This window comes from Triticum dicoccoides, chromosome 7A, assembly GCF_002162155.2.
Source record: "Triticum dicoccoides isolate Atlit2015 ecotype Zavitan chromosome 7A, WEW_v2.0, whole genome shotgun sequence".
Taxonomy (NCBI): domain Eukaryota; kingdom Viridiplantae; phylum Streptophyta; class Magnoliopsida; order Poales; family Poaceae; genus Triticum; species Triticum dicoccoides.
The window spans coordinates 185,222,461-185,249,807 of record NC_041392.1 but is presented as its reverse complement, the minus strand read 5'-3'; the positions used below and the strand labels follow the sequence as shown (position 1 = coordinate 185,249,807).

The window sequence follows — 27,347 nt, the reverse complement described above, 5'->3', positions numbered from 1 at the left end:
CCGCACCTTCCCCCGGCCCGCTCCACCGCCGCCGCCGACACCCGCACCCTCCCCCACTTTTTGAAGATATTTTTAAATAACAAATTTGATGATATTTTCAAATAAGAAATTTGATGATATCTTCAAATAACAAATTTGATGATATTTTCAATTAAAAATAAAAAACAAATTTGATGATATTTTCAAAAAAAAAATTGATGATATTTGATGATATCTTCTGTTCTAGTCCTCATGAAAATAACAAATTTGATAAAAAATAAATTATTAGATGCAACAAGAAATAATGAAAAAAATGTTACTAATGGCGCACCAGAGGAGGGTGCGCCATTGCTGTCAGAAAAATAAAGTTACTAATGGCGCACCAGAGGAGGGTGCGCCATTGCTATCAGAAAAAAACTACTAATGGCGCATCAGAGGGTGGTGCGCCATTGCTATAGTGTCTAGCTGGATACCCCTTCGCCCGATCCCCCCTTCCCTCTCCCTCGCCAGATCCCCCTCCCTCCCCTGCCGCGCCCGCTCCGACGACCCCCGGCCCGCTCCAACGACCCCTGCGCCCGCTCCGACGACCCCCGCGCCCGCTCCACACCCTAGCACCTCCCCACTTCCCCTCCCCTCGCGCTGCTTCACCCGACTAGGTCGTCCCCGTCGACACTGCATCGTCCCCGCGACCACCGTCGTCCCCGCACCCCACCAAGGAGTCCAGGAGCTCTGCAGTGTTCTTCTACGTCATCTACGGCCAGCCGTTCGAGCTCGACGACTCTGCATCGTGCGGATCAAGGTCTTCTTCCACCTTCGGCCACCGCGGCCTCACCGTCGATCCGCGTCACCTCGTCAACCCCGGCCCCGCACGAGCTCGCCATCATCTTCCTCTCGGTGAGCTGCACCGGTTCCCCTTCCCTCCCTTCGATTTCGTCACCGTAGACTATCGCACCACCGCGCCCCAGCTCCTGGTTGCCGCCCCCCGTGGCCGTGCTCCCCTCGGCCCCTAGCCGCGCCCTGGCCCCACCCAGGCGTGCTCACCGCACCCTAGCACCGCCCGTGCAGTGCGTGTGTGGGTGTGCGTCCGTTCGTTCCATTGGGATTGATTGGTGTGTCAAGTGCTATCTAGTTTGTTCTGTGTTCGGGCTGCGATGTGGAAGATGAGATTTAATTTGGCTGAACAGACGAACATCAAGTTAGGAGGCAACAGATTTGTGCACGTCAATTTTATCAGATTAGTTAGTTCCACATTTTCTGAGGTTTAGGTACTTGCGATTTTCCTATCCTGAACCTGAGGGCACAGGGAAAGCATGAATGGTTGTATTCTTTTTCCGAGCGAGCTGGTACTGTACTGTTGGTAATATTTTGCAGTACTCCTGTAATTTTTATATTCAGTGTTGGCTTTGTTTCCCCAAAGTTGTTACGTTACCATGTTATCATTATTAGTTGGTTGCTGCCTTTCGGTTCTTTTAGTTACAGACAGGTAGATTTTGTGGTACGAGTGGTTGTAAAGTCTCTCTCTCGGTAGTTGGCAGTTGGCACATACTCGGCTCAGTGTGAGTAACTTGCTCACTCCACTGAATCTGATGACACAAAGGGGAGCTTAGGCTTACAAAGATTGTAAAGTTAGTATTCCACTATGCAATGCAAGGATCCGATGCATTCGTTGTTGCACCTGTTAATGTCCTGATGCAGTGATGCACATGCTACTGATAAAAGCAATTGGGCCGCTAGTGAAATGGAGCACTCCCAATCAAATTTCTACTATTGGTCTCCTATAAAATTATGAATCATGCAATATACCTTGTTACTAAGTGCATAATCAAGTGCCCTTTAGTTATTTACTATTTCAGAATGTCTTAAGCTGACACCTACTCTCAGCATATGACTCTAGCAGCTACATGTTGTACCTATTTTGTTTCATACAGTACTGAATTTGTATGCATATGCTTGATAATTTTGTTTCATATAGCTTTCTAGCTCCTTAGGGGGGTTGTTCCTCTTTACAGGTGTGTTAAACAGGGTTTTATGTGGTCATATGGAGTTTATTAGGTAGAGAAAGTACCTTGTGATTTTTCTAATTTTGGACATATATCAAGTCTCACCAAGACATCTTCATTACAACACTCAGCTTATCCAAGACATCTTCATTACATTCTAGACAGGATAGAAGCCTACTTTGTTTAGAAACAGAGTCAGAATTTGAAAAGGAAAACCCTTAAGCCAAACATACAACAAGCATTGACAACATAGTGGAGACACTAATTTTCTCTGACTTGTGGAGGCTCTAATCCTCAGGGATCATGTCTAAAATAATTTTCCATGCCTGATTAGTGATTATCTGGATTAGTTTGTAAACTGTAGAGGTGGTTAGGCTCTGGTTAAAAATAAAAACAATAATAGAAGTTTTGTATTTTCTAAGTAAAAAACCCACATATGCACCAGGATGTGATCTGTCAGAACCAAAGTAGACCTATCTCTGCATTAGTTGTTTTGTGCTTCAAGTGTCCCAGTCAAGGACAAACTAAGTGGTTGCAAAATAATATTATATGGTCAATGTGGATTTACTATTTTCTGGTGATAGTTCTGAACTGGTAAATAAGTTAACATGCATAAGTGAGACTTGGCATTTTAAAGCTTAGGGTCTTCAACTTCAACCATGAATTGGGATGATAATGTTATTTTGCCTTCTTAACAGAATGGTGTCATAATTAGAACAAAGTTGCTGCAAATGCATACCTTTTTTTACAAGTGAATCTGCACCTTCTGATCCATTTAGAGTTATCATAAATATATTTCCAAGGTTTTTTTCATTTCACTGTAGAGTCTTTGCTTCTGGACTCAGTGCACATTCATCAGTCATAAGAGATAAATACTAGTAAGTCAAGGGCACCAGAATTTGATCATGCCTCTTTTGATAAGTATGTCTATTGATTCAAAATTGATCATACTATTGATGATTTTTTGTTGGGTGGCCTATTATATCTGGAATGGAAGCTCACATAAGTTGAGCTGATTTTTTTCCATATGAAAGCAGAGGACCATATGGTCTGTGGCTGGGTTTTGTCTCCGACCATTGTGTCGTGATGAATTTGCAGGTACCCCGAGAGGCCCTTGAGTTTTCCGGAATGTTGATTAACTTCCGCTCCGGCAAATTTGGATACTCCATATGTCCTATTTTCAGCAAAGGTCATGCTGAAATTTTCCGTGAATTTTAGCATGACTTTGCTAAAAATAGGACATATGGGGTACTTGCGACTAATGCATGGGCCGGGGTATCTTAGTACTTAGCTAAGTAGGATCAACTGCCCCGCCATTCTTGCTGCATTAAACCATATGTGGCAATAGAGCCAAGTGATTAGGCCCAACTTAGAATTCTCCTTAGCATCGATAAACCCTAGATGATAAACCCAACATAGGTGGCAATAGAGCCAAGTGATTAGTGCCAAGTGATTAGGCCCAACCTAGGGTGCCTCGGCATCGATAAACCCTAAATGATGAAAACTTAACTTGGCTTCTATAGGGTGCCTCGGTGTCGATGAGAACCTAAATGATGTACGCTTAGGCTTTTAGGGTGCCTCGGCGTCGACAAACCCTAGATGATAAAAGCTTAGCTTTTAGGATGCCTCGGTGTCGACAAACCCTAAATGATGAGACCATGGTCTTGTTCCTTGACAATAACCGACTTTTTGACCAAACTTTTTTCCTATTTAGAGCGAAACATGGCCCACAATGATGAGGCCGGCGGTTTGGGCGGCAAGCAATTCTGGGAGCTGTCCCAGGAGTTGGAGGAAGAACCTCACCGCTATGAGGACGCCGCGGAAGACACCGATCCTGACTACACAACCCCTAGTGGCGTCGGGGATAACACCACTGATGATGGCGCCGCGGATGCCACCACTGATGATGGCAGCGCACGCACAGATGGCAGCCAACCGAAGAGGCAACGGAAGGACCGGCGCCCGAACGTGCTCGGCACCGTCAGGGAGGAATTTACTGAAGTGAACTCCGACGGGCATTCGACGGTGCCCAAACACGTAGTCAAGGGGTACTTGGTTCAGCTCGGGTGCATTCTCCGGAGCACCGCCTCGATCAACACCGAGAACCTAAGGCATAAGGACCGAGGGAATTTGCGCAACCTCCTCTTCACGAAGCTGCACGAACGATACAAGTTCCCGCTGAGTTCGCAAACACACGTCTCTCAGGGAATAAAGTGAACGGTGCCACCCTCATGAGGATGAGCACGGCCCTGTCTACTTGGAAAAGCACAGTGAAGGCAATGATTGACAAAGGTGATAGTTATGAGAAGATCAAGGCGAAATATCCTTTGATTAGCGAAGATGACTACAAGGAGTTCAAGATCAAGTGCAAGAGCCCCGCAACCTCCGAATCAAGTCAGTGGGGGAAAGAAATGCGGAAGTTGAACATAGGGGTCCACCAACTCGGTCCCGGCGGTTACAGAGTGGCGGAGCCTATATGGGACAAGGAGGACGCGGAGCGTGTCGAGCAAGGCCTATCGCCCCGCTTCGAGAAATACCGTGACAAGCAGACCAGGAACTTTCTCAGGGCCTGGTACAAGGAGGACCCGGTAACAAAGGAGCTTACCGGATCCGAAGACCAAGGCGCTTGAGCTTGTTCTGGTAAGGAATACACCCCCGCGTAATTAGCTCAATATGGTTGCATTCTAATTAATCCCCAATATTTCTAAATGGTTCACGTTCCTTCCACGGGACAAAGAAAGCAGTAGCGCGGGGCCGTCTCAGAGCTCCCCTTTCGACACCCCTTTGAATAGGGCGTTGAACGTAATGAAAAACAAGGATAAGCTCAGTAAGCCAACGTCAGCTGGTCGTGTGGCCGGCAAAGGCTTGTCCACAAAATGGTCGTCATACTATACCGCTGGTGGGCGAAAGGAGAAAAAGACCAGCTCAGAAAGCCAGTCGCGCGAGGTTGAAGCACTCAAGGCGCAAGTGGCGCGGATTCCGGAGATGGTCCAAGAGCAAGTGCAACAACAACTAGGATCGACGCTCACCGGCATTATGCCTACCTTGATTCATGGGATAACGACGTGGATTGCGGGTGGCCAACAGGGGCCGCCCCCGATTCCCAGCTTCACGGCCAGCAACTCGCACAACGCGCAGGCGGCGCCATTGGTGTCTCCGGCGGCGGTGGTATTGGTGTCTACGGCGGCGGCGCCATTGGTGTCTCCGGCGGCGGCGGTATTGGTGTCTCCGATGCTGGCATTGGAGCTTAATGCACCCGGGTGTACGCCGGCCGGCACCTCGCCAGCAAGCAGCCCCTCCGTCAGTTGCACGCCCGCCGTTGGCGGTGCCTCGACATTAGCCGAGCTCGACGGCATCACAGTAACTAAGCCTCTCGGCCGAGGACTTCATCTCCTTGCCTTTGACTGGCCATCCCTGACGCCCTACATGTTTTCGCAGAGCGCCGCCGACGTTCCTTGCACTCTCCTACACTTCGTGGGCGGCGAGTTGGTCGATGTCGCCAAGGGCAGAATCGTTCAACCGGGCAACCCCGTGTTCCACGGTAATCCGATGCCACCCACAATGTATAGGGTTGAAGTGGTTCGGGTGCTGCCAGGCTGTGACGAGCTGTTACCTCCGATTCGACCCGCTGGGGCCGATGAAGAAGATGAGATGACCCTCAGCGCCTGTATAAGTTGGCCCCTGCTTTGGCCGAAGAGCCAGATTCGTTTGGGGGCGGGGGACACCACCCCACAGACAAGACCGCCGGTCGTGCTGGCGCCAAGCCATGGCAAGAATGCCGCAACGCTACCGGACATGCCGGACATCCCTATGGCACAGGATCTGGACATGCATATGGCACAAGATCCGGACGACAACGACAACAGTACATTTACCAACGTCGATAAGTACTTTGCCGGACATGGGTATGATGACGAGTTCTGCGGGCCTCCTTCTCAAGAACCCAACCAAGACGACCGCGATCTAGCTGGTACGTCGGAGAAACCCAGTTGCAACAGGCGTCGTCTGGCGTTCAGTTCTCAGGAGATGCCTCCAGCTGCCGCCTTCACCGAGCCTCAGATAGCTGAGGTGCGAAATATTATCAGCCCCAACACGCTCAAGAAGGCGGTCTTTGAGCAGAACTCAGTCCCATTACAACAGATCAAGAAGAAGAGCCGGAAACGGCAGACTAAAAAGGGCGCCGGTGCGAGCCAGTCGGCACCGAGTATGATCCGTGCTCAAGACGGGCCACCTTCACCTAAGGATATCTCGAGGAGGGTGCATGTGGCAGGTAGGGAGATGCTACCGACAAATATGCTCAATGCTGCAACCGGTGCTATGCGGAGTCTGCACGACAGTGTTCTTTCTTTGGAGAAGCGGCGTCTAAGAGAGAATGATGTGGCATACCCGGTTTTCGTGGCCAAGGTGCCAGAGGGCAAGGGCTTTGTGGATGGCGACATCGGGGGTACGATCGTCCTGCGGTTTGATGACATCTTTGCTATGTTTAACCTTCATCCGCTGCACTACACCTTCGTTCGGCTGTTTTCGCTGAGTATGGAGATGCGGATCATTAGAGACAAGACGCCGGGCATCATGATCGTCGACCCCTTCTACATGTGTGCCAAGCTCTTGAGCAGCACTGGGGACCGCCAAGTCGCGAGTTCACACCTCGAAGACGTCATTCTGGCAAACCCAGATAAGGATAACTTCCTTGTGGCTTACTTTCCCGAGTAAGTCATCCCTTAACCGCCCTGTAACATATGATTTCTTAGATTTCGATCGTTCTTTTTTTTCTAACATTTCGTGTTCTGTGCAGTGACACACATTGCACACTCATCCTCTTAAGCCCGAAATATTCCATGGCCACGTATTTCGACCCGAACCGTAACTCCAAGATAGACTACACAAATATTAAGAAAGTTCTTGATGATGTTCTCCCCGGCTACGCCAAATCTGGAGGCACCTTCACCAGGGCAGTTTGTAAGTACGGCAAGCACGTGTTCGCCCACAATACGATGTTCTGCTGCGTCAAGCAGCCGCCTGGCGGTCAGAAGGATGCCTACTACGCCCTCCATCACATGCGGGCGATCGTAAGGGACCATCATCACCTTTTGCTACCAAATGATCTCAAAGATTGGGCCGCGAGCTTGTCGGCAATCCAGGACGCGGACATCAGACAAGAATTCTTTCGCATCCAGTCGGAGTTTGCGGACATCATCCATCAAGATGTCCTTCATACCTCGGGGCAGTTCTACCTCAGATATCAACCGTCCAACAGGGAGATAGACGGAACGCTACAAATGCAGGCTGACAACGCCCGCGATTTCATGACCATCACGACAGACGGCGGCTTCATCCATGCTCCGGTCCCATGAGTCGAGTCGACAGTAGTGATGCTATGTGTAGTTCTGAAACATTGATTGGCTCATATTGTAATTAAACTTTAATGAACTTGTATGTCTCTTTGGTTTGGACAGTCGTTCAACTTAGATATAATCGATGTTATTTATTAGTAGGACCATGAATCGTGCTATTAATGTCATGTCTTGCTTTTCTCTTCCGATCCTTTTGTTGCATACTTATATATTGCTTATGTATGTATTGTCTATTGTTTGGCTTGTGCATAGTGATGCCATCGTATGTCGTGTACAAGGGTAAGGTTTCTGGAGTCTACGACGACTGGGAGGAGTGTCGGAGACAGGTTCACCGTTTCAGCGGTAACAGTTACAAAGGGTACACCACTAGGGCGGAGGCGGAATCTAGATACGCCCGCTATCTAGCGGGAGAGAGGAGGGAGCGTTGGAGGAACCGGATGAAGACCAGTTTCATCGCGATGATGCTCATCGTGATGACCGCAGCTCTCTTCTATGTGATGGTAGTTTAGATGATCGATATCGACTTGTAATGTGAAGATAAACTCGATACTCGCGGTCTCGAGACTTGTAATGTTTTATCTTCGTTCGGTCTTTTGAATTCGGAGACTAATATGATGAATTGTATTCGAAGACTAATCTTCTATTGTATTCGATGAATCTGTTGTTGCTGTGTGCTACTGTCTATATTCTGTCAAATAATATATTTTTTAACCTGTGCAAAAATCAGAAAAGTAAAAAAAACTTAATATTCATACTAATGACGCATCACTACAGAGTGCGCCATTAGTATGTGCGCCATTAGTATGTATGCCAAAGTATACTAATGGCGCATCACCAAACAGTGCGCCATTAGTATGTCAAGTATACTGATAGCGCATCCATCCGCAGTGCGTCATTAGTGTGCCAAAGCACATGGTTAAATATGGCCACTGGGAGGCATACTAATGGCGCATGGTGTTATATACTAATGGCGCACCAGTATACCAGATACTAATGGCGCACTAGTGGTGCGCCATTAGTAATAAATACTAGTGGCGTGATACTAATGGCGCACCAGTGATGCGCCATTAGTAGGCAAAACTGGTGCGCCATTAGTATGCCTTTTCCTAGTAGTGGCCAATGGGATTAACAACCTAGATATTAATCAATGGGCATATGAAATCTCTATGAGAAGTTAGTGGGCAAATATGGAGAGCATTACATAAAGGCGATGGGTCTCATCACCATGCTTGTCTTTTGGGAGATTTGGAATGTGCTGGGGGTCTCTAGGACAACGACAATTTCATCAATCATCGTTACAAAGATAAAGAAAGAGGCAGCCACCCGAGCAACAGTGGGTGCGAAATACTTCGGCCACTACTTAAATTGGGAGATGAATTGTCCTTTTGGCCATTTCCCCTGGTGGGTGATGTAATTAAACCATCTAAAACATTTCATAATCAATACATTTAGGAAAAACGTTTGCCTCTGTTTCGGAAAAAATAGGATGCATCTATAAAAAAATGTATTAGATAAAAAACATCATCGAACAGTAGGTAAAGAAACTTTACCGACAATTAAATGCAGTCAAATTTCATGATATAGAGTTGGTCAGAATGGCAGTGAAGCATAAGTGCTTATCACAAATTAATGCATTGCGGGCCATTTAGCTGACGACATCCAAACTTCGCAGCCATGCATGGTGCTGCGCGTGCTATCATTTAAGGGCAGCAAGGAGCTGAGAAGCGGTTCAGGATTGCAAAGGTGTCAATTTACATGAGAAGGGAAGGTGGGCAAATACATAAGCCGAGTAGTCTGGTATTCCCATGGCACTTGTGAACAAACCATTCCAAAATTCCACTGCTAGCCATCTTCTTCAGATAAAAAGGAAGGCTCCTTCGATCGCTTGTGGTAGTGAGACCAAATGGTCACCATCTACCTTTTGGTAGCACGCACTGGCAGAAGTAGGACTAGGAGGCATCAAGAAAGAAAGCAAAACTAAGGCTCTCTCTGGAACGTAGGAAAATCAAAGGAAAACCCACAGGAAACACAACTCTACGCAGTACAATGATTTTCCTTCCTATATTTCATTAGTCTACTATGAATTTATCTGGCCGAAGGTTGTAGAAAAAAGGGGAAGGCCTAAAACATATCATCACATGTTGTGACATTTGGCTGGAAATAATTGATTTAGTGATGCAAATTGACCTGGAATTTTTGTTAGGTTGAATTGAAGTGGAATGCTTTTACTGAACATGTCCAAAAAATTGTATGCCGATGCTTAGTTGATGATATCCATTATCCTCAGATTTACCATCTACGTAGTAGTTTATCATCTGATCATCTTTCCTGAACAATCATGTGGAGTTTGCGGATAACTTCTACCAGTAGTCACATAAATAAAATTTGAATGTCTCATTTTCATATGCAGAATTGCACAAATTATTTGTAGTGTTATGACATTATTTTGGGTTAGCCTTTATTTTCACGTCACCAAACGTGATAATTCTTGTTGGTAAATTTCAAAGTTCCAAAAAAATTCCTTTTAACGCGTGACCTTTTTTGCTTAACCGAGAAAGTACAAAAGTTCAGGATTAATCCACACTGCAAGACAAAGGCTGCTACCGGAGAAGCAGCAAAACCTTACAACACCCTCATCCATTTCTGAAACCTTGACAGGGTGATATACATTCTCTTCTACAATCCTAGTGACCAATCCTAGTGACGACAAACAAAAGTCCTGAAAGCTCAACAAAATGATTGTCGTCTATGTGCCTTTGATGCTCTGATCAGTAACCACAATTTGACAATCTAAGTCAGTCAGCCTCTACTCCAGTGTCGTCCCAGTATACCGCAAGCACCTACCCAAGAGGCTTGATACCATCTGATGATTCTGAACACGTTTTCACAATCCAATTACAGTAGCACAGGTGATCACTACTATGTTTCTCTTTGTGATGTGACAGGTGAAGTCTAGGATGAGAAAACGTCAATAACCCAAACGATCATTCAATGAAGTGCGCCCATCACCAGTTTGACCTACAGATAATCAAACAATAGTATTGTCAAGGGATAAATTTACACATTTGGTGATTGTATGCTTTACTGATAAATTAATCTTACCTTGAGGTGGCACCCATGTTTCATGATCTGGACCAGCTTCAAGAAAATCTGGTCTTGCAGGACCCAGTACACGTTTTTGTTTCGACTTTTTCCCTTTTCTCTTGCTAGTCTGTGGTTCATTCTTGTTCTCAATGTCTTCTGCAGGTTGTAAACCACGTGTGTGCTTCAGCAGAAGGGCCACCGCATCAGCTGCTGATGCTTCGGATTCAACCGAAGAAGATTCTGCTTCAACGCCAGCTGACTGATCAGCAGACTTTCTCTTCCGTAAGATAAGCCCAGGAGCAGCCCCTTCAATATCCTTTTCATTGGCTGAATTAGAAAGAATAGTTTTCCGATCTTTGTAGTCCACAAAATCATCAGGCTCCTCAGCATTCGTGTTTCCTTCTTTTATACAATTTTCTTCAGGTTCTATGATTCTCTTGTCGCCAAGCCACTGAGGTTTTGGTATGGTGAATGCAGGTTTGCTGGCATTTTCTTGGTTTGGGGGGACATCTGTTTCTACCTCAGCAGGTTTATCCGCTTCTGTTTTGGTAGAAAAAGAATCCTTCAAGTTCTCCTCCGTTGAGGTTTTGTCTTGGGCAATTTTGTCCTGTTTTTTGGATTCTGGTCTAGGATTATCATTAGATGCTTGAGGGTTTCCTTCTCTTGGCTTTAAATCCCTCTTGCGAGCTGCTTCTCCCATAGGATCAGCTACCTTCAGTAGGTAAACTACTTTGTCCAGTTCAGCTTGAAGATCAGAAAGCTCCTTTTGAATTGTGGCAATATTATCGTGTACTGTCGAGCAGTTCAAATCAATTAGAAAACAGAAGACAGTGAAATACTCAAAACAGAAAGAAAAGCAGGTAATAGGTGTGTATGAATACATAATTTCAGGCTCTGTACATCCATCTACAAAGGATGAGCCTGATACTCAAAACAGACAGAAAAACGGGCTATAAGCTTTGCTGGATACTCAAATAATCATGTTTTGGACCAAGTCACAGAAATCAAAGTTGCAGAAAAAAATTAGACACTGATACAACTCAATTAATTTTTATTCCAGTCTGAGTTAACATCTCCATTCTATTAATCTAAACTCTAAAATGATCTTAAAGCTGATATAGACAATTTCAGTTGTTGCTAACCGAGAAAATGCAAATATACTCCGAAATACTTTGTTTCCAAGTCTTAACCAGATCCCTTAACAACTCTTTCAAAGAAAAGAGTCATTTCACTTATTGATATTTTGAAGTAGCTGAGGGCATCGCTGTCATAGTTAGCAAGTCAACTTGTCAAGTTTCAAGCAAAGGTCAGGCCACTAAAACACTCAAAAAAGCATTTTAGCTAGTACACAATGCATGTAGTTCTCTTACTTTTCCTTGATTTTCAGCCAAATCCCACATGCACTGATAACAACCATCAGGCAATTACTACGGATGACATATGAAACCGTTATGCAATATTTTTCTGGTTCTACAGAAAAAATATGTGAAGGGCAACAGTCAGGGTCATTAGTGGTACCATTCACACCTCGGACTTGAAAGGAAAATCCTAGAATAGTCTAAGATTCATCGGTGTAAACTACATGGTTCAGAGTGCACTATCATACCTAATTGAGATGACAATCCACTCATGTAAGCATCAAGGTCATCCCCAAGATCTGCATTATCTCTCTGAGCCAGCTTAATCTTCTCTTCTTCAAGCAACTTCTTTTTACCTTCAATATCATTGTTGATGAAATCCTTTTTATCAAGGAGACTATCAGCAGTCTCAACTGATTGTTGCCCGCTAGATTGAGGATTAGATGATTTCTTCTTTGTCCGGTCAAAAAATTCATCGTCGTCACTAGAAAAAAAAATCAAAATCAATGAATCAGCACATGAGAACAAAAATGCAAAGCTATAACTCCAGCCAAGGTAAGGAATAACATACGATAATAGGCATGTACTTGCAGACGGCCACTAGTAGAAACTGAAGTAGTCTATACTTGACCAGTCAAACACAAGAAGCTTTGAATCTTTCTATCAGACTATTTGACAAAATGTTGTACGGAATCAATGAGAAAGTGAATTATATACGCTCCATGGAGAAACTCACATGTACATTGTGACTTTTCAAGGTAAGCAGAAGTGGCAGCATGGTACAAGTTTCCAAATTCCAATTACATATGTCCTAGTGCAGTGGTGCCAATCATTCCCTAAAAGTCCATAAATTTCAAATGGGCTTAGTCTTCTAGATTAAATTTTCAATTTTACATGCACTGGTGTCAGTTGGAGAAGCAGACTAGGGAGAAAAGATTATTTAGATATCTCTAATATCATCCTCTGTTCTTAACTAGAGTATAGGTTAAGATATGATACACAATATGAATGTGGCCGTCATAATTCAAATCTATCAGAAGTGCAAACCTAATAACGTCATCTTCTTCCTCGAGACTTGCTTTATGGCTACCACGTTTTGGTTTTCCAGCACGTGCACCAAGACTTTCTTGTATACTGTCATTTAATGTTTCTTCTAGATTTTCTAGCTCCTCCATGATCTGAAAAAAAAGGTTTGGTATTGATCTTCTAATAAGAAATGAAACCATGATGGCATATTCAGAAATGTAAGTAAAACCTGTTATGCACTAACCTGAGATATCCTTTGCTCATTTCGTGCAATCTGTGTTTGCTGACCTTGGGTTAACCCACCTTGAGAAATGTCCTTGACTCGTATTGCATCGATCTCTTTCTTCATGTTGGCAACCTGAGACAAGCAGAGATGCAAATCATATCAGAGAACATAGAGCAGACTTTTCTTAAGAACCAAAATTCAGAGGTTCAAGCATAACACTGCTCAAAAGGACTGTCCTTAAAGAGAACATCTGAACATAGCTGGTCCACCCAGAACATAGATCCAATGCAAGGAACTTGGTAGCTCAGAAAGAGGGATTCTACAAGAACTCACGCTTGCAGGCTCAAACCCCTCGAGAACTCTGTGCTTGAAATGTGAATATGTGATTCTACCCAGGCCCATTTATAATTCTTGATATAGAAATTTTCAATGAAGATTTAACGATTAAACTAAACAAGATTGTATGTTGAGGCTACTATGACATGTGCTCACAGAGACCTAGAAGACATACATCTGGAACACGGTGCACCATTTAGTCGATAGATAATACTAACATAATCTTCTTCAAAATGATGATTTGAAAAGGCAAAAGCAACCCAAAGAGTTTCAGGTCAACGACCCTAACCTAAAAACTGGGGATATGACTACCCCGTCGATCCAACAGGTAGCTTAATCTGCTGGATCATATGATACAGCGGATAATACTGACAAGGCTGGTCCATGACGCCAACCTAAAAATTGGGGACAGGACTACGAGACAGTATATGTTTCCCTGTTGGTCCGACAGATATTTCAATCTGCTGGATTAAATGATGCAGCGGATAAAGACTAGCATGGCCTGAAGGGAGTTAAAATGCCACCATACTCATGCAGCACCACCGCAGTCTCATCGATCCCCACATACAAACCGCTGCTCCCTCTCCCATCTGCATTCAACAGCATCACCACTTACATCTGCACGATCCGCTAGATATTCCGCCACACGCTACCCGCAAAGCCTCAACGTTCCAGGCCACCCTTCTCCCCACCAGTAAAGTTCTTCCCTTCGTCGCCGCTAGAGGCCAAACACCTCGCCATCATACAACCTCCAGATTCTAGAATCTAATTCATGGACCACGATTGCCACAGCCTCACCCAAGATCGGTGATGTCATTGGCCAGTACCCTTCCTCAGGCTGAAAGTAGGAGCAGGCCGTCCAACACCAGCATGCCTCTTATGAGCCTGCGCAGTTGGCAGCAACGCCATCCTCTCCATGACCATGGCAGCACAGATTAAGCCCCCCGACATTGAGTGCCGGCGGCGGCGCGGCACACGATGCCCCCAACACAGGAAGTGGGATGATGCGGGTCTGTGACCACCGCGTACTCGCTGTCGCTGATAGGCGGGTTATCGCGGCAGCCCACATAACAGATGTGGGATCAAACAGGTTTTTTGCGGCAGCTCACGGTCAGTCCCACTTGCAGGCTGAAGAACTACTGAAACTTTTTTTCAAGACGGAGGCATAAGCTCTGCCTCATCGTTTAGAGAGTTTTGTTGCACAGAAGACTAAAAAATTACAACGGTTACTACTCTCCTGGTAAGATTTGCCCAAGGCGCTTAGCGCCCGCGAGCGCCAAAGCTTTGCCTCATCCTTTATGACCTCCAAAAGGACGGTTGCAGGAGCAGACTTGTGTCGGAAAACCCATGTGTTTCTCTCATTCCAAATGGTCCAAGAAACAAGCATAGTGAGGGATGACATGGCACTACGATAGTACGATTTGCAATATGCACGCCCGACATGCTAGTCCACCACTCCTTGATGAACTACTGAAACTTGGAAACACACCAGGTGGGTGAATTCCTATGGCAGCGACTATGCCATCACCATTGCTGGAAAAGAAGGCAAGCCCATCCCATTTCGTTAGAGCGAAATTTACATTCTTTAGCGTTTGCCATAAATTGACTCAACCATAAAAGGATCTCCCCTGGTAATTTTTGCAGTGTATACTTAACTATATATTTCCTTCTTTCTAACATACTATGCAACCCACTGACCCAGACCGCATCAGGTTACAGGTAAGTAGGTCACTCAAAGGACAAAATAATATCTCCCCTGATGAGCTAGCAATGCAGAATGTAAGCATCGTTTTACTGAGGAAATGAGATTGTGCAGTTCAAAAATAAACAGCTGCTCCAAATGCCCCATGAATGGAAATCAATACCAGAACTACCGGCTACAAGTATAATGCAACAGAATTATAAACCTAAAATTTTGCCATTATCGCAAATCAGCCAAATTACAATTGGATGGGCAAGGCGCTGCAAACAGCAATTATGTAATATTTGAGCCAGACATAGGTGCATACAAATCACTATAAGAAATGGTGATTTTTCAAATGCAACCACACTCGATGTTTCATACTGTAGTTGCACATAGAAAATGCAATGCTGAGTATGATAATGTCGTTGTCGTTTCTTCAGTAAAAAACGTTTACCTTTTCCATTCGCTTTATTAATTTGCTGCGTGTCTTTTCCTGTCTGTCCGTAAGCTGACCTTTGTAGGTTTGCCACGTGATCTCATCTGCCTCATCCTAAGATATGAAAAGATGTTCAGTAAAAAAACAAGGGCCATCATAACCAATTAAAAAAGAAAAAATCTCTAAACATATATAATTATGCAACTGAAACTTGGGAACAGTTGGTTTCTCACCCAAAGAATGGAAAGGCTCCATACGATTAATAACCAATGTAAGATTCTCAATATTCACAACCAAATGCTTGTAAAAACAAAACAAAAACTAACCTCCCCGTCTTCTTCAGGTGCATCCTCAGACATACCCCATGAGATCCCATCTGCTAAAACTGCTTGAGTTTTCGCTCGTAAAAGGGAAGCTTCACGATCAAGCATATTTTGCCGAATCTTAGCATCACGGAGTTTCTGCATATCCTTTTCCTGTTACATGAGACAAACAAGTAAATACAAGACTCACACAACTGAATATGGGGAGGTTGACTCTGTTCAATGATGTATATCCCATTTGTGTTTTCCACTTCAACAAAAGCACAAATCTCTATTCTACTCCTAGAAAAGACCCAGTTGGTGATGATGGTGTGTGTCTGCCATCCATCATTTCTGTCATTTGATCTGCATCTAACAGATATGAAGTAGGCTGTAGTATTTTTGCGAAAAGAGTCAAAGACCCCGCCACTCTGCTCCACATTTGCAGAAAACTCCTTAGTCTCTCCCCAGCCTTTTTGTCCCAAGCAAGTCGGGGTAGGCTAGAGATAAGAGGAATAAAATTGGGTGAAACCCAACATATTTTTAGTGATATATACCAAAAACAGGGTGATTTTTTTTTCAAGTTTGTGAACATGTATTAGTCTATTTTGAATTCGTTCCAACACACAGGCACTTTGCTAGTTGGGAACAATAAACTGTATGTCGCATCATCACTATAACTTTGATTAAGATGTGAATGCAGCGGCAAGCTAGTAAATACTTCAGAAATCAAATATGGCATAGTGGCAGATGAGCCAACTGAAGGAGTTTCAGAATCTTACTGGAGGCATTAGCTCAGATGGTCCTTGAAAAATGTACAAACGTGATGATCTGGTATAATAGAAAGAGTGAGAAAAGTTCAGTCCAAATTTACTGAGTGATAAGAGCGCAAATGAATACAACAGTAGTGCCATTTTATTCATTTCTTCAATTGCTTGTTTGATATTTCGTTTTCAGTTTCAGGGCATTTGTTAAACTAACAAAAATGCAGTAACATTCCTACTAGATTATTTTTTAGAATATGCATGAGGCTGACATATCTTTTCATTCAACTTTCCATCAGATGTTGTTAATTAAGTCAATTATAAGTAACAATATAATTTACTACGAAAAAATAAAAGTTAAGCTTTCTTTGAAGCCATGAACTCATTGCTACTGTTTTACAACAGTTCGCCAATGTTACTGTTTCACAACAGTTGCCAATGCCACACATGATTATTAATTTATAAAGGAAAAGGCTAGTATACATAATAAGCAGGTTATGAAATGAACAGATTTAAGGTTAGAAACCTAAAAATTCTGTCAGATGAAAAGAACACAATTTGAAAACAAATGAGCACCAGAAAGCAATTTGTTGCAATCTCTGCTAGAAATGATGCATAACACCGTCTGGCTGACAAACTTACTGCCCAAATCGAATTACATCTCCAACATGAATCGGTGTGTACATCTTCTTCTTGACCTGTTAATTAAATATATGACATCAGAACAATATTCTTGCCTTGATCAGAACGGTAGTTATGCTATCATGAACCAACAAGCACGGCAACATTGGCAAGCTAATACAAGGTTCCTTTTCTGGGGAAAAAGGATGTTACAGGAATAGCCCAAAAGCAAATTAGCTCAGAAAGGCAGCAGTGTATTAAGCATGAAAAGAACAATGGATACACAAACAACTCTTTTGCTATTTCTAATATCAGAAAATGGCAGATATCTTTTCCCCAGTTTATAGTGTGACTCAGCAAGCCAAAGGTAGATGGATGTACAAAATTACAACAGAATAAGAATGCCATCAGCACAAATTGCAGTGCTTTAAAACAAAATAGCATGAACAATGATGCATTCTGCGTCATATTGACGCTCTTCTCCTTAATACGAAAATGTGTGTTCGAGAAACAATGAGGTGCATACATGAGAAGAGGACACATAGTTGCATGGTATCAACATTTTCAAACAAACATATTAGAAGTCCTGGATGAATTGGAAATATTCAGTTCTGCTCTGAAGTAAGACAAAAGGAAAGAGACTATACCTGAGTTTTGTTGATGGAAGAACCATGTGTGCTTCCAAGATCGTAAAGGAAAACCTGCCCGTCATTTCTAAACTGCAGAACTAAAATAACACAAAAGAAGTCATGAGTGTGACGCATAAGACTTACCAAGAAAATATTATATATTATTATTATGTGAATGCTTGGATTCTATAATTACCATCTCTGGTTCACGAACAATAAATAATTATCCCATGTCCACAAAACTTGCACTCAGAGATTATTAAAAATATAATGGAAGATAATAAAACGAAAGTGAACAATTGCTCATAAGAGAACACTTTATGTAATGATACATATAGTAGATGGCATACTTATGCAAGAAAAAACAACTGCAGAACTTCAATACAGTTAACCACGTGCATATACTTTGTGACCTCTGCCAAAACAACATGGACAATGCACTACACATAGAAGTCCTAGACAAATTAGTGGAACAATTCCTTCGATTCCAGTCATGGTCAATGCCTTGATTCAACCCTATTTCACCAGCAGGTTATCCATATAATTTTACTAATTAAAAAACAGCTTTTCTAAGTCAAATACTACCCTCTGAAGAAAAGGATTATTTACAGCAAAGTTCCACAGTTCACCGCATATCATCCCCCATATGTTCATGAATATCTTAGCACCATAAATAAAATTTATGCTCACTGACATCCCAAATGTTCAGAATATCAGCGACCAGTTTCCAGCCAGCTATCCGAAGAATCAGTAAAAAGGTGACTAAGTATATTGCTTCAAACAAAATTCCAACTTCTGTTTGAAAACTGCAACCATCCTGACATCTAGTTAATGTAATGAAGCTGACTGAGATGGGGTGGGGGGTTACAGACGACCTTCCTTGATGTGAAAAGTATTAGTAATTGCTTCCGTTTCGAACTGAAAAGGTCTACAAAATACTAGCTCTGCACTTAGTAACTAGATTAAATAGCTAGCTGGAGTTCGAGTTTTGGTTCTAATGTTCTATCTATGGCATAGTTGACAAGAGCATCCGTTTCGAACAATACTTGACAAGAGCATGGCGAAAATGAATGTACCTGCATGAAAACGGGAAATGGTGGGATGCTCCAGCACGAAATCGCACAGATCAATTCGGCCAAACATGTAAGCTCCTTTCTTGGACCTGCGATATGTAATGCCAGTCATTTCACCAACCATATCTAGGAAAATAAGTAGTCCAGCTAATTATGTACTAGCAGACAACGTCATGAACTTCGAATGTGAAGGTCTCAAAATCCACATATAATACAATGCATTGGATTGAAACATGAAATATGTAGCTATGCAAGTACTCATTTCACGCAACTACAAACCATGAGTGATTTTAGAAATAAAACTAAGTCGTTATCAACCGTTTGCACTAGGAACCACGCATTGCCCTTCTCCACTCCTATCGTACATGAGCTAGAAACCCCAGAGGCATCAGAGTAAGCAGCCCCACAGCAAGACGAGAAACGCAAGACTGCTGGTGCAGAGACAGCAACTCACACGTCAAGGTTCTCGTGGATGAGGCCTTCCTTGAGCACCTCGAGGAAGAAGGGGTGTTCCGGGGCGGCGCTCCAGTCGGGGATGGCGTATGGTACGCGCGGCCGCGGCTGCTGCCGCTGCTCTGGCGGCGCCGCCTCGGCCATCTCGGTGTCGCCACCGGGGTTCCTTTCCTCCCCTGCCGACGAGTCGCTATGGCTGGGGTTAGCGCTCCCGTCGGCCGACGATTCAGACTCCGACGCTGCCTCCGCCTCGGGCTGCGGCGAGGGTCTTGGTGGCGGTGGAGGCGGCATAGAGGAGGAGAAGCTCAGTTTAGCACTCCCGTCCGCCTCGTCCATCGAGGCATCAGGCCTCGGCTCGTCCTCAGCCTCCGGCTGCGCCGACGGGACGGGCGGTGAGGGTTTGGGGGGCGGCGGAGGCGGCATGGAGGAGGAGGAGGGGTTAGGGTTTCGGGGCGGGGGCGGAGGCATAGTAGGGTTCATGGCCGTGTGCGTGAGCGTGAGAAGTGGAGACGAAGCGAGGGGAAGGGGACGACGGCGAGGAGGAGGTGGGGATGAACAGCGGAGCGGAGCTGGGTCGGTGATCCGGGCAAGCGGACGGGGAAGAAGGGGGGGCAGCAATCCTCGCCGTTGGCGAGAGATGGTGATGGTGCTGCGCAGGTGGAGCTCTCAGCCAAGCGCAATCTTGGCCGTTCGTTTACCGTTCGGCGCGCTGGATTAGATAGTGGCAGAGTTACATGTGACCAATTTGAAACATCACAACGCCATCAGCGCACCCCTCATTCACCCCCTTCCTTTCCCTCTCCTTTTCTCGAGTTGGCGGATTGTGTGTTGCTCTTCTGTCTGCCTTCGAAGAGGAAGGGGAGAGAATAATAGTGCTGGAGGCGGATGCCTGGACTTGTCGTCACGGCAACTGGCACTATGCCAATGGGGTATTGGAGGTCGACGAAGACGAGTTGCAACTGGATATCCACGGTGATGCTCCTCCTGGCCACGGTGCTCCTTCGTGGGAGCTAAATGTGGTGGGAGACGCCTTCTCTGTCACCCTCTAAATAAGCTTGCAGGATCCTCGAATATGTAGCTCGATCTTATTCTTCCTTACTTCCCTCTAAGGCTGCCGTGGTGGTGGACGGAAAAGTGGGAGGGAGGGGGTCAAGCTGCCGACGAAGCATCCATGTTCGTCCTTGGAGATCAATCTCGGTAGCACATATGAGGAAGTTACGACCAGGCTCTTTGTGGTCCTCAACAACGTGTTGCCACATCTCCTAGTCGAAGGTCGGCCATCCGGAGCTCTGGTGATCAATTTTGGCCCCTTTCTTTCCACCAAGTCGTTGAGACAAAAGGGAGGCATCTATGTTGGTGCTTCAACCTGTTGTTTAAGGTGTCTCACCGGCGATGAGCCGTCCGGGTGGTCTCATCCTCTGATGGTGGTGGGATCGGGTCAAGGCTAAAGCTATGCGACAATGTAACGCTTCGAACACACCTGTCGGTTACTGGTTGTTACTCCTGACAGATTCTAGACTGGCCCCACAGATCAAAACTAGTCTTTTCTGCGCACTTTGTCCCCACTCGTGTGCACCTGGGACCAACTTCCTAGTCAGTCACCTATCCTAAAATTGCTTCAAGATGAGCACGCTTAACTTGGCAGCTCTTTCCGAATGGGCTCTCGGAAAAGAAGAAATTCCTTATTGATATGAGTAGTCTATCATCCCTATTAAGCCAGAATGCCATTATTTTGGTGTTTCTTGAATTCTGATCTTTAGCTGGACTTGAGGTGAGATTGATCTTGAGAATCTCTTCATCGTCAAAATTAAGGAACAGGGAGTCAATCAGAGGCATGTTCCAGTCATTGGTTTGGTTCGAAATTAATTGGTTGACCCACCTAATTAAGGATCCGCTCTTTAGGGATGCCACAGTTAAGCCAGAGAGCAGAGGTATCACATACACCCCCGCCCAAAGAAACCGATGTCCTCATCGGCCCACAGGAATGTTTCCTCTTGGCACACGTTTGTGCGTCCAGTCCAACAAAATGTGTCATGCCATCTGCTGAAGGAAATATGCCCTAGAGGCAATAATAAAGTTATTATTTATTTCCTTATTTCATGATAAATGTTTATTATTCATGCTAGAATTGTATTAACCGGAAACATAATACATGTGTGAATACATAGACAAACAAAATGTCACTAGTATGCCTCTACTAGACTAGCTCGTTGATCAAAGATGGTTATGTTTCCTAACCATGGACATGAGTTGTCATTTGATAAACGAGATCACATCATCAGGAGAATGATGTGATTGACTTGACCCATTCCGTTAGCTTAGCACTTGATCGTTTTAGTTTACTGCTATTGCTTTCTTCATGACTTATACATGTTCCTATGTGATGTGACGGCGGCCCAATCTTTTGATGAGAGTGGGGATAATTATCGATTTGATGGATTTTGACCTTGACGACCCGGCTACACCATACCCGACGATACGCCTCGACAATCGCTAAATCAATCTCCGATGGTTATTGACCTTGCCGTAGGCACGATCAACCTGAACAACGAGGTTCGAGTTCCTGCAAGCAACCGAAGAACCGGCAAGAACAAAGGTGAATTGCAACTGAAATTGCGGATAATAAACTGAGCACACGAACTAGATGAAAAAGTTGGGGTTCCACTGTGGATCTGACAAGGCGGTAGTCCTACACGTCTCGTAGATGCGAATTGTAGCGATGGCTAGACAATACAATAAAACCCGAGATCTAAACCTAACAGTAGCTAACTATTTATTAGAGTACGACCGCCTGCGCGTAGACGAATCCTGGTCGGCTACGACTTGAAAGAAATCAGAATCATGAGCCGGCCCACATGTAGTTTATTTCCTTGTTTAGTTGTTGACGGTGTGGGCTGCACGCGGACGTGGCCTTCTCCGGTCCAGGAAGCCTAATACTCCTTCTCCTCCTTTTGCACTTCAGCACGTACATGGCTAGGTGCCTTCTTGCATGTCAATAGTGTTGCTGCTTGTGGAATCAACGTGCAACATTTTTCATCTTCCATCGGCATGCGGCTTTTCCTCCTTATCTCTCCAACACCTTCGTTCCTGAGTACAAGTAAATCCAAACATGAGTGTAATATAATATTCTCATTAGTTAAATCATATGTACAAAGGAGCGATAGTACCTGGTCATTTATCTGTCTCGCTCGTGCTCTAGTCATAGGTCCAGATGGAATAACTGATGTCGCGGTGGGTGCAACTGTGACAGAGATGTCCTCATCATCATCCCCTTCTTGAATGGAAGTCGCCCTCGACGGTACCTCTTCATGCTCTCCCAAATAAGGTTTTAAGTCTGCAACATTAAATGTGGGACTAACCCGAAATTCTGCAGGCAGATCAAGCTTATACGCATTCTCATTAATTTTTTCTATCACCTTAAAAGGTCCAGCTGCACGAGGCATTAATTTTGACTTTCGTAAATCAGGGAAACGGTCTTTTCGCAAATGTAACCATACTAAATCACCTGGTTCAAACACAAGACTTTTCCTTCCCTGACTACCAACAAGTTTATATTTGGCATTCATGCGTTCAATATTTTTCTTAGTCATCTCATGCATTTTTAATACTAATTCAGCACGTTCTTTAGCATCAAGGTTTACCTTCTCCGAAGATGGAATAGGTAATAAATTAATTGGTGCACGAGGTATAAATCCATAAACAATCTCAAAAGGGCATAATTTTGTGGTGGAATGAATGGAACGATTATAAGCAAACTCTACATGTGGTAGACATTCTTCCCACATTTTTAAGTTTTTCTTCAAAACAGCCCTAAGCATAGTAGACAATGTACGATTAACCACTTTAGTTTGACCATCAGTTTGAGGATGACATGTAGTACTAAATAAAAGCTTAGTCCCCAATTTTGTCCACAACACCCTCCAAAAGTGGCTAAGGAATTTTGTGTCACGATCAGAAACAATTGTATGTGGCACACCATGTAAACGAACTACTTCGTGAAAGAACAAATCAGCAATGTGAGTAGCATCGTCACTTTTATGACAAGGTATAAAATGTGCCATCTTAGAGAATCTATCGACAACAACAAATATACTATCTCTCCCCCGTCGTGTTCTAGGCAGTCCTAATATAAAGTCCATAGATATATCTTCCCAAGGAGTGCTAGAAACAGGAAGAGGCATATATAAACCATGTGGGTTCAATCGTGACTTAGCTTTTTGGCATGTCGTGCAGCGTGCAACATATCTCTCCACATCCCTTCTCATTTTTGGCCAGAAGAAATGACTAGCAAGGATGTCTTCTGTCTTCTTGACGCCAAAATGTCCCATAAGTCCTCCTCCATGCGCCTCCTGTAACAACAAAAGACGAATAGAGCTATCTGGGATGCATAGCTTGTTAGCGCGAAAAACAAATCCGTCATTAATGACGAACTTGTTCCAAGTTCTACCCTCTCTGCAATTGAGCAATATATCTTTAAAATCGACATCATTAGCGTATTGCTCTTTTATAGTTTCAAGTCCAAAATTTTTGAAGTCAAGTTGTGATAACATGGTATAGCGTCTAGACAATGCATCGGCAATAACATTCTCCTTCCCTTTCTTGTGCTTACTAACATAAGGAAAAGATTCAATAAATTCAACCCATTTTGCATGTCCATGGTTTAGTTTGCTTTGACTTCTAATATGCTTGAGTGATTCATGATCAGAATGTATAACAAACTCCTTAGGCCATAAATAATGTTGCCATGTCTCCAAAGTCCGAACTAGTGCATAAAGTTCTTTATCATATGTTGAATAATTCAGACTAGGCCCACTGAGTTTTTCACTAAAGTATGCTACTGGTTTGCCTTCTTGCAATAGAACACCACCTAAACCAATGCCGCTAGCATCACATTCTAATTCAAACATCTTATTGAAATCAGGTAATTGCAGCAAAGGGGTGTGTGTAAGCTTATCTTTAAGAATAGTGAAGGCTTCCTCTTGTGCGTCGCTCCAAACAAATGGCACATTTTTCTTTGTGAGTTCATTGAGCAGTGCTGCGATGGTGCTAAAATCCTTCATGAACCGCCGGTAGAACCCAGCAAGTCCGAGAAAACTTCGTACCTGTGTGACTGAGTTAGGGGTCGGCCAACTCTGGATCGCTTCAACCTTGGCTTTATCAACTTCAATTCCCTGCGCTGTCACAACATAGCCAAGAAAAGCGACTCGATCCGTGCAAAAAGTGCACTTCTCGATATTACCAAATAAACGTGCAGCACGCAGAGCAGAAAAAACAGCACGCAAATGGTCTAAGTGTTCCTCTAGTGACTTGCTATAAATCAAAATATCATCGAAATATACTACCACAAATCGTCCAATAAAAGCTCGCAAAACTTCATTCATTAGTCTCATGAAAGTACTAGGTGCATTAGTCAATCCAAAAGGCATAACTAACCACTCATATAAACCAAATTTAGTTTTGAAAGCAGTTTTCCATTCATCACCTAGTTTCATACGAATTTGATGGTAGCCACTACGCAAGTCCACTTTAGAAAACACAATTGAGCCACTGAGTTCATCAAGCATGTCATCTAATCTAGGAATAGGATGATGATATCAAATTGTAATATTATTGATGGCTCTACAATCAACACACATACGCGAAGTACCGTCTTTTTTAGGAACAAGTAAAATTGGTACAGCACATGGACTAAGGGATTCACGAATGTAACCTTTTTCAAGTAGTTCATGAACTTGTCGCTGAATCTCCTTAGTCTCCTCTGGATTAGTCCGGTACGGCACACGGTTGGGTAATGAGGCGCCAGGGATCAAGTCAATTTGATGTTCAATTCCTCTCATAGGTGGCAGCACCGGTGGTACTTCCTTTGGAAAAACATCATGATACTCCTGCAAAAGGTTAGCGACAACAGGAGGCAAAGAAGAAGGCATATCCTCAAATGAAAACAAAACTTCTTTGCAAATAAGAGCATAACATTCATCAGTATGAGCATCTAACTCAAAAATTTCAGCACGTGTAGCTAAGAAAGATACACCTTTCAATTTAATTTCTTTAGATGTGCTAGGATCAGATTTGTGCAGCTTATTAAATTGTTCTAACTCATCAACAACTTTCTGATTTTCAGATTGAGTATGCTCAATATTTGTGTTTCTACTAGCCCTAGCAAGATCATCTTTTAAAATTTGCTCAGGAGACATAGGGTGTAGAATGATTTTCTTTCCTTTATGTGTGAGAGTGTACTGATTAGTTCTACCATTATGTAAACATTGTTTATCATATTGCCATGGCCTTCCTAGTAACATAGAACAAGCTTGCATAGGCACAATATCGCAATCAATAGTGTCATGGTATGAACCTAAAGAAAAAGGAACTCTCACCATGCGTGTTACCTTTACCTTTCCACCATCATTAAACCATTGAATGTAGTATGGTTGTGGATGTTGTCGCGAAGGTAGGGAGAGCTTCTCCACCATGTCAATGCTTGCTAAATTGTTACAACTCCCTCCATCAATGATGATGCGAACGGAACGCTCCTTAACGACTCCTTTGATGTGGAAGAGGTTGTGACGTTGAACCTTCTTTGCTTTGACAATCTGAGCACTAAGTACACGATGTGATATAAGACTCATGTACTTATCGGCGTCGTCAGCGGTCACATGTTCTTCCTCTTGCTCCGGTCTTGTGTCATCGTCTTCATGTGTAGCAAGCAAGGCATATGTGTCTTCATCAAAATCACTAGCAGAGTCGTACTCGCCGTCTTCACGAATGATCAATACACGCTTATTAGGACACTCCTTCATGACATGGCCAAATCCCTTGCAAGTGTGGCATTGGATATCCTTTGTTCTTTTGGAGGAAGCGGACGATGACGATGAACTTTTTGTTGGAATTTGTGTAGTACTTTTAAGTGGTGCCGAAGTGTGTGATGCTGAAGTTGATGAAGAAGGCCCCAGTCGAGAGGTTGCAGGTGCTGTTGTAGAGGTGCGAGTGGACGGGGCAGCAGGAGTGCGCGACGCCCATGTGGAAGTACGACCTGCAGAAAAATTAGGACGCAGTCTGGAACGACCCTGCACTTCATGTTCAGCATGTATAGCAAGATGGAATAAATGGGTCATTGAATGATAATCTTTATAAGCAAGTATGTCATAAATTTCTCTATTCAATCCACCCAAGAACTTAGCCATAGCGGCTTCCTCAGTCTCAGCTAAACCACAACGTAACATGCCCATTTGCAATTCTTGATAATAGTCTTCCACAGATTTAGATCCTTGGTTCAAGCGTTGTAGTTTATTTAGCAAGTCACGTTCATAATATCCAGGAACAAAACGGTGACGCATTACTAATTTCAAAGCTTCCCAAGTGGCAGGAATATTATTAGGATGTTTACGACAATGTGCTCTCCACCAAACAGAAGCAAAATCACTAAACTCACTAGTTGCAGCCCTAACTCTTTTATCATCAGGAAAATCATGGCAAGCAAATTTTTGATCAACTAGTAATTCCCAGTCAAGATAAACATCTGGATCATATTTCCCATCAAAAGGAGGCATGACAAATTTAATTCTACCCAAAGAATCGTCATGGCCACGTACCTGAGGACGCTGGTGTCGTCCCATACCTTGTTGATTATTGCGTAGTCGACGATGATCACGATCATTGTTATCATTAACTGCATCAGGATCCTCAGAATCACCATCATAGTTGTCATCTTGGATGTTGTCGGCTATCGAGTTGGCGTTGCGAGGACGGGGCTGGTCGACGACATCGGTGTATGAAAGAGGGTGCCCCGGGTCTCCTGGGAGGACCCGACGAGCTCGTTGCAGACCTGTGTTGGTGGCTGGAAGATGCGGAGCGGAAGTGGAGGCGGCACCTAGACGAGCATCCTGGGCATCAAGACGTTTCATAATAGATGCAAGTGTTTGGGTGAACGTCTCATTGCTATCCTCGATCGACTTGAGACGCTTATCAAGTGCGCCCTCGAACGATGTGAACCGCTCGGTGTATGCATGCACATCCTCCTCAAGG

General features: G+C 44.0%; 1 protein-coding gene across 1 annotated transcript; it reads right to left on the bottom strand.

The window, feature by feature from the left end:
• Positions 1–9,851: 9,851 nt before the first annotated feature.
• Positions 9,852–19,955, bottom strand: LOC119329280 (kanadaptin-like). Its single transcript, XM_037602298.1, has 12 exons — positions 19,327–19,955; positions 18,876–18,961; positions 17,818–17,897; positions 17,192–17,247; positions 16,568–16,616; positions 15,810–15,959; positions 15,502–15,597; positions 13,046–13,159; positions 12,823–12,953; positions 12,024–12,259; positions 10,436–11,209; positions 9,852–10,351 (listed from the first exon to the last, which is right to left on the bottom strand). The coding sequence occupies exons 1-12, from the start codon at positions 19,803–19,805 to the stop codon at positions 10,302–10,304; spliced, it is 2,301 nt and encodes a 766-aa protein (XP_037458195.1). The 5' UTR covers positions 19,806–19,955; the 3' UTR covers positions 9,852–10,301.
• Between the last annotated feature and the right edge of the window lie 7,392 nt (positions 19,956–27,347).

Bases quoted from the DNA above. Each gene is read 5' to 3' on its own strand.
- LOC119329280 (XM_037602298.1), bottom strand. From the start codon at position 19,805: ATGAACCCTACTATGCCTCCGCCCCCGCCCCGAAACCCTAACCCCTCC. The intron at 12,260-12,822 runs GTTTGCACTTCT...TTTTTTTTCTAG, and splicing joins GAAGAAGATGACGTTATTAG to TGACGACGATGAATTTTTTG. The intron at 11,210-12,023 runs GTATGATAGTGC...ACTGCTCGACAG, and splicing joins TGGATTGTCATCTCAATTAG to TACACGATAATATTGCCACA.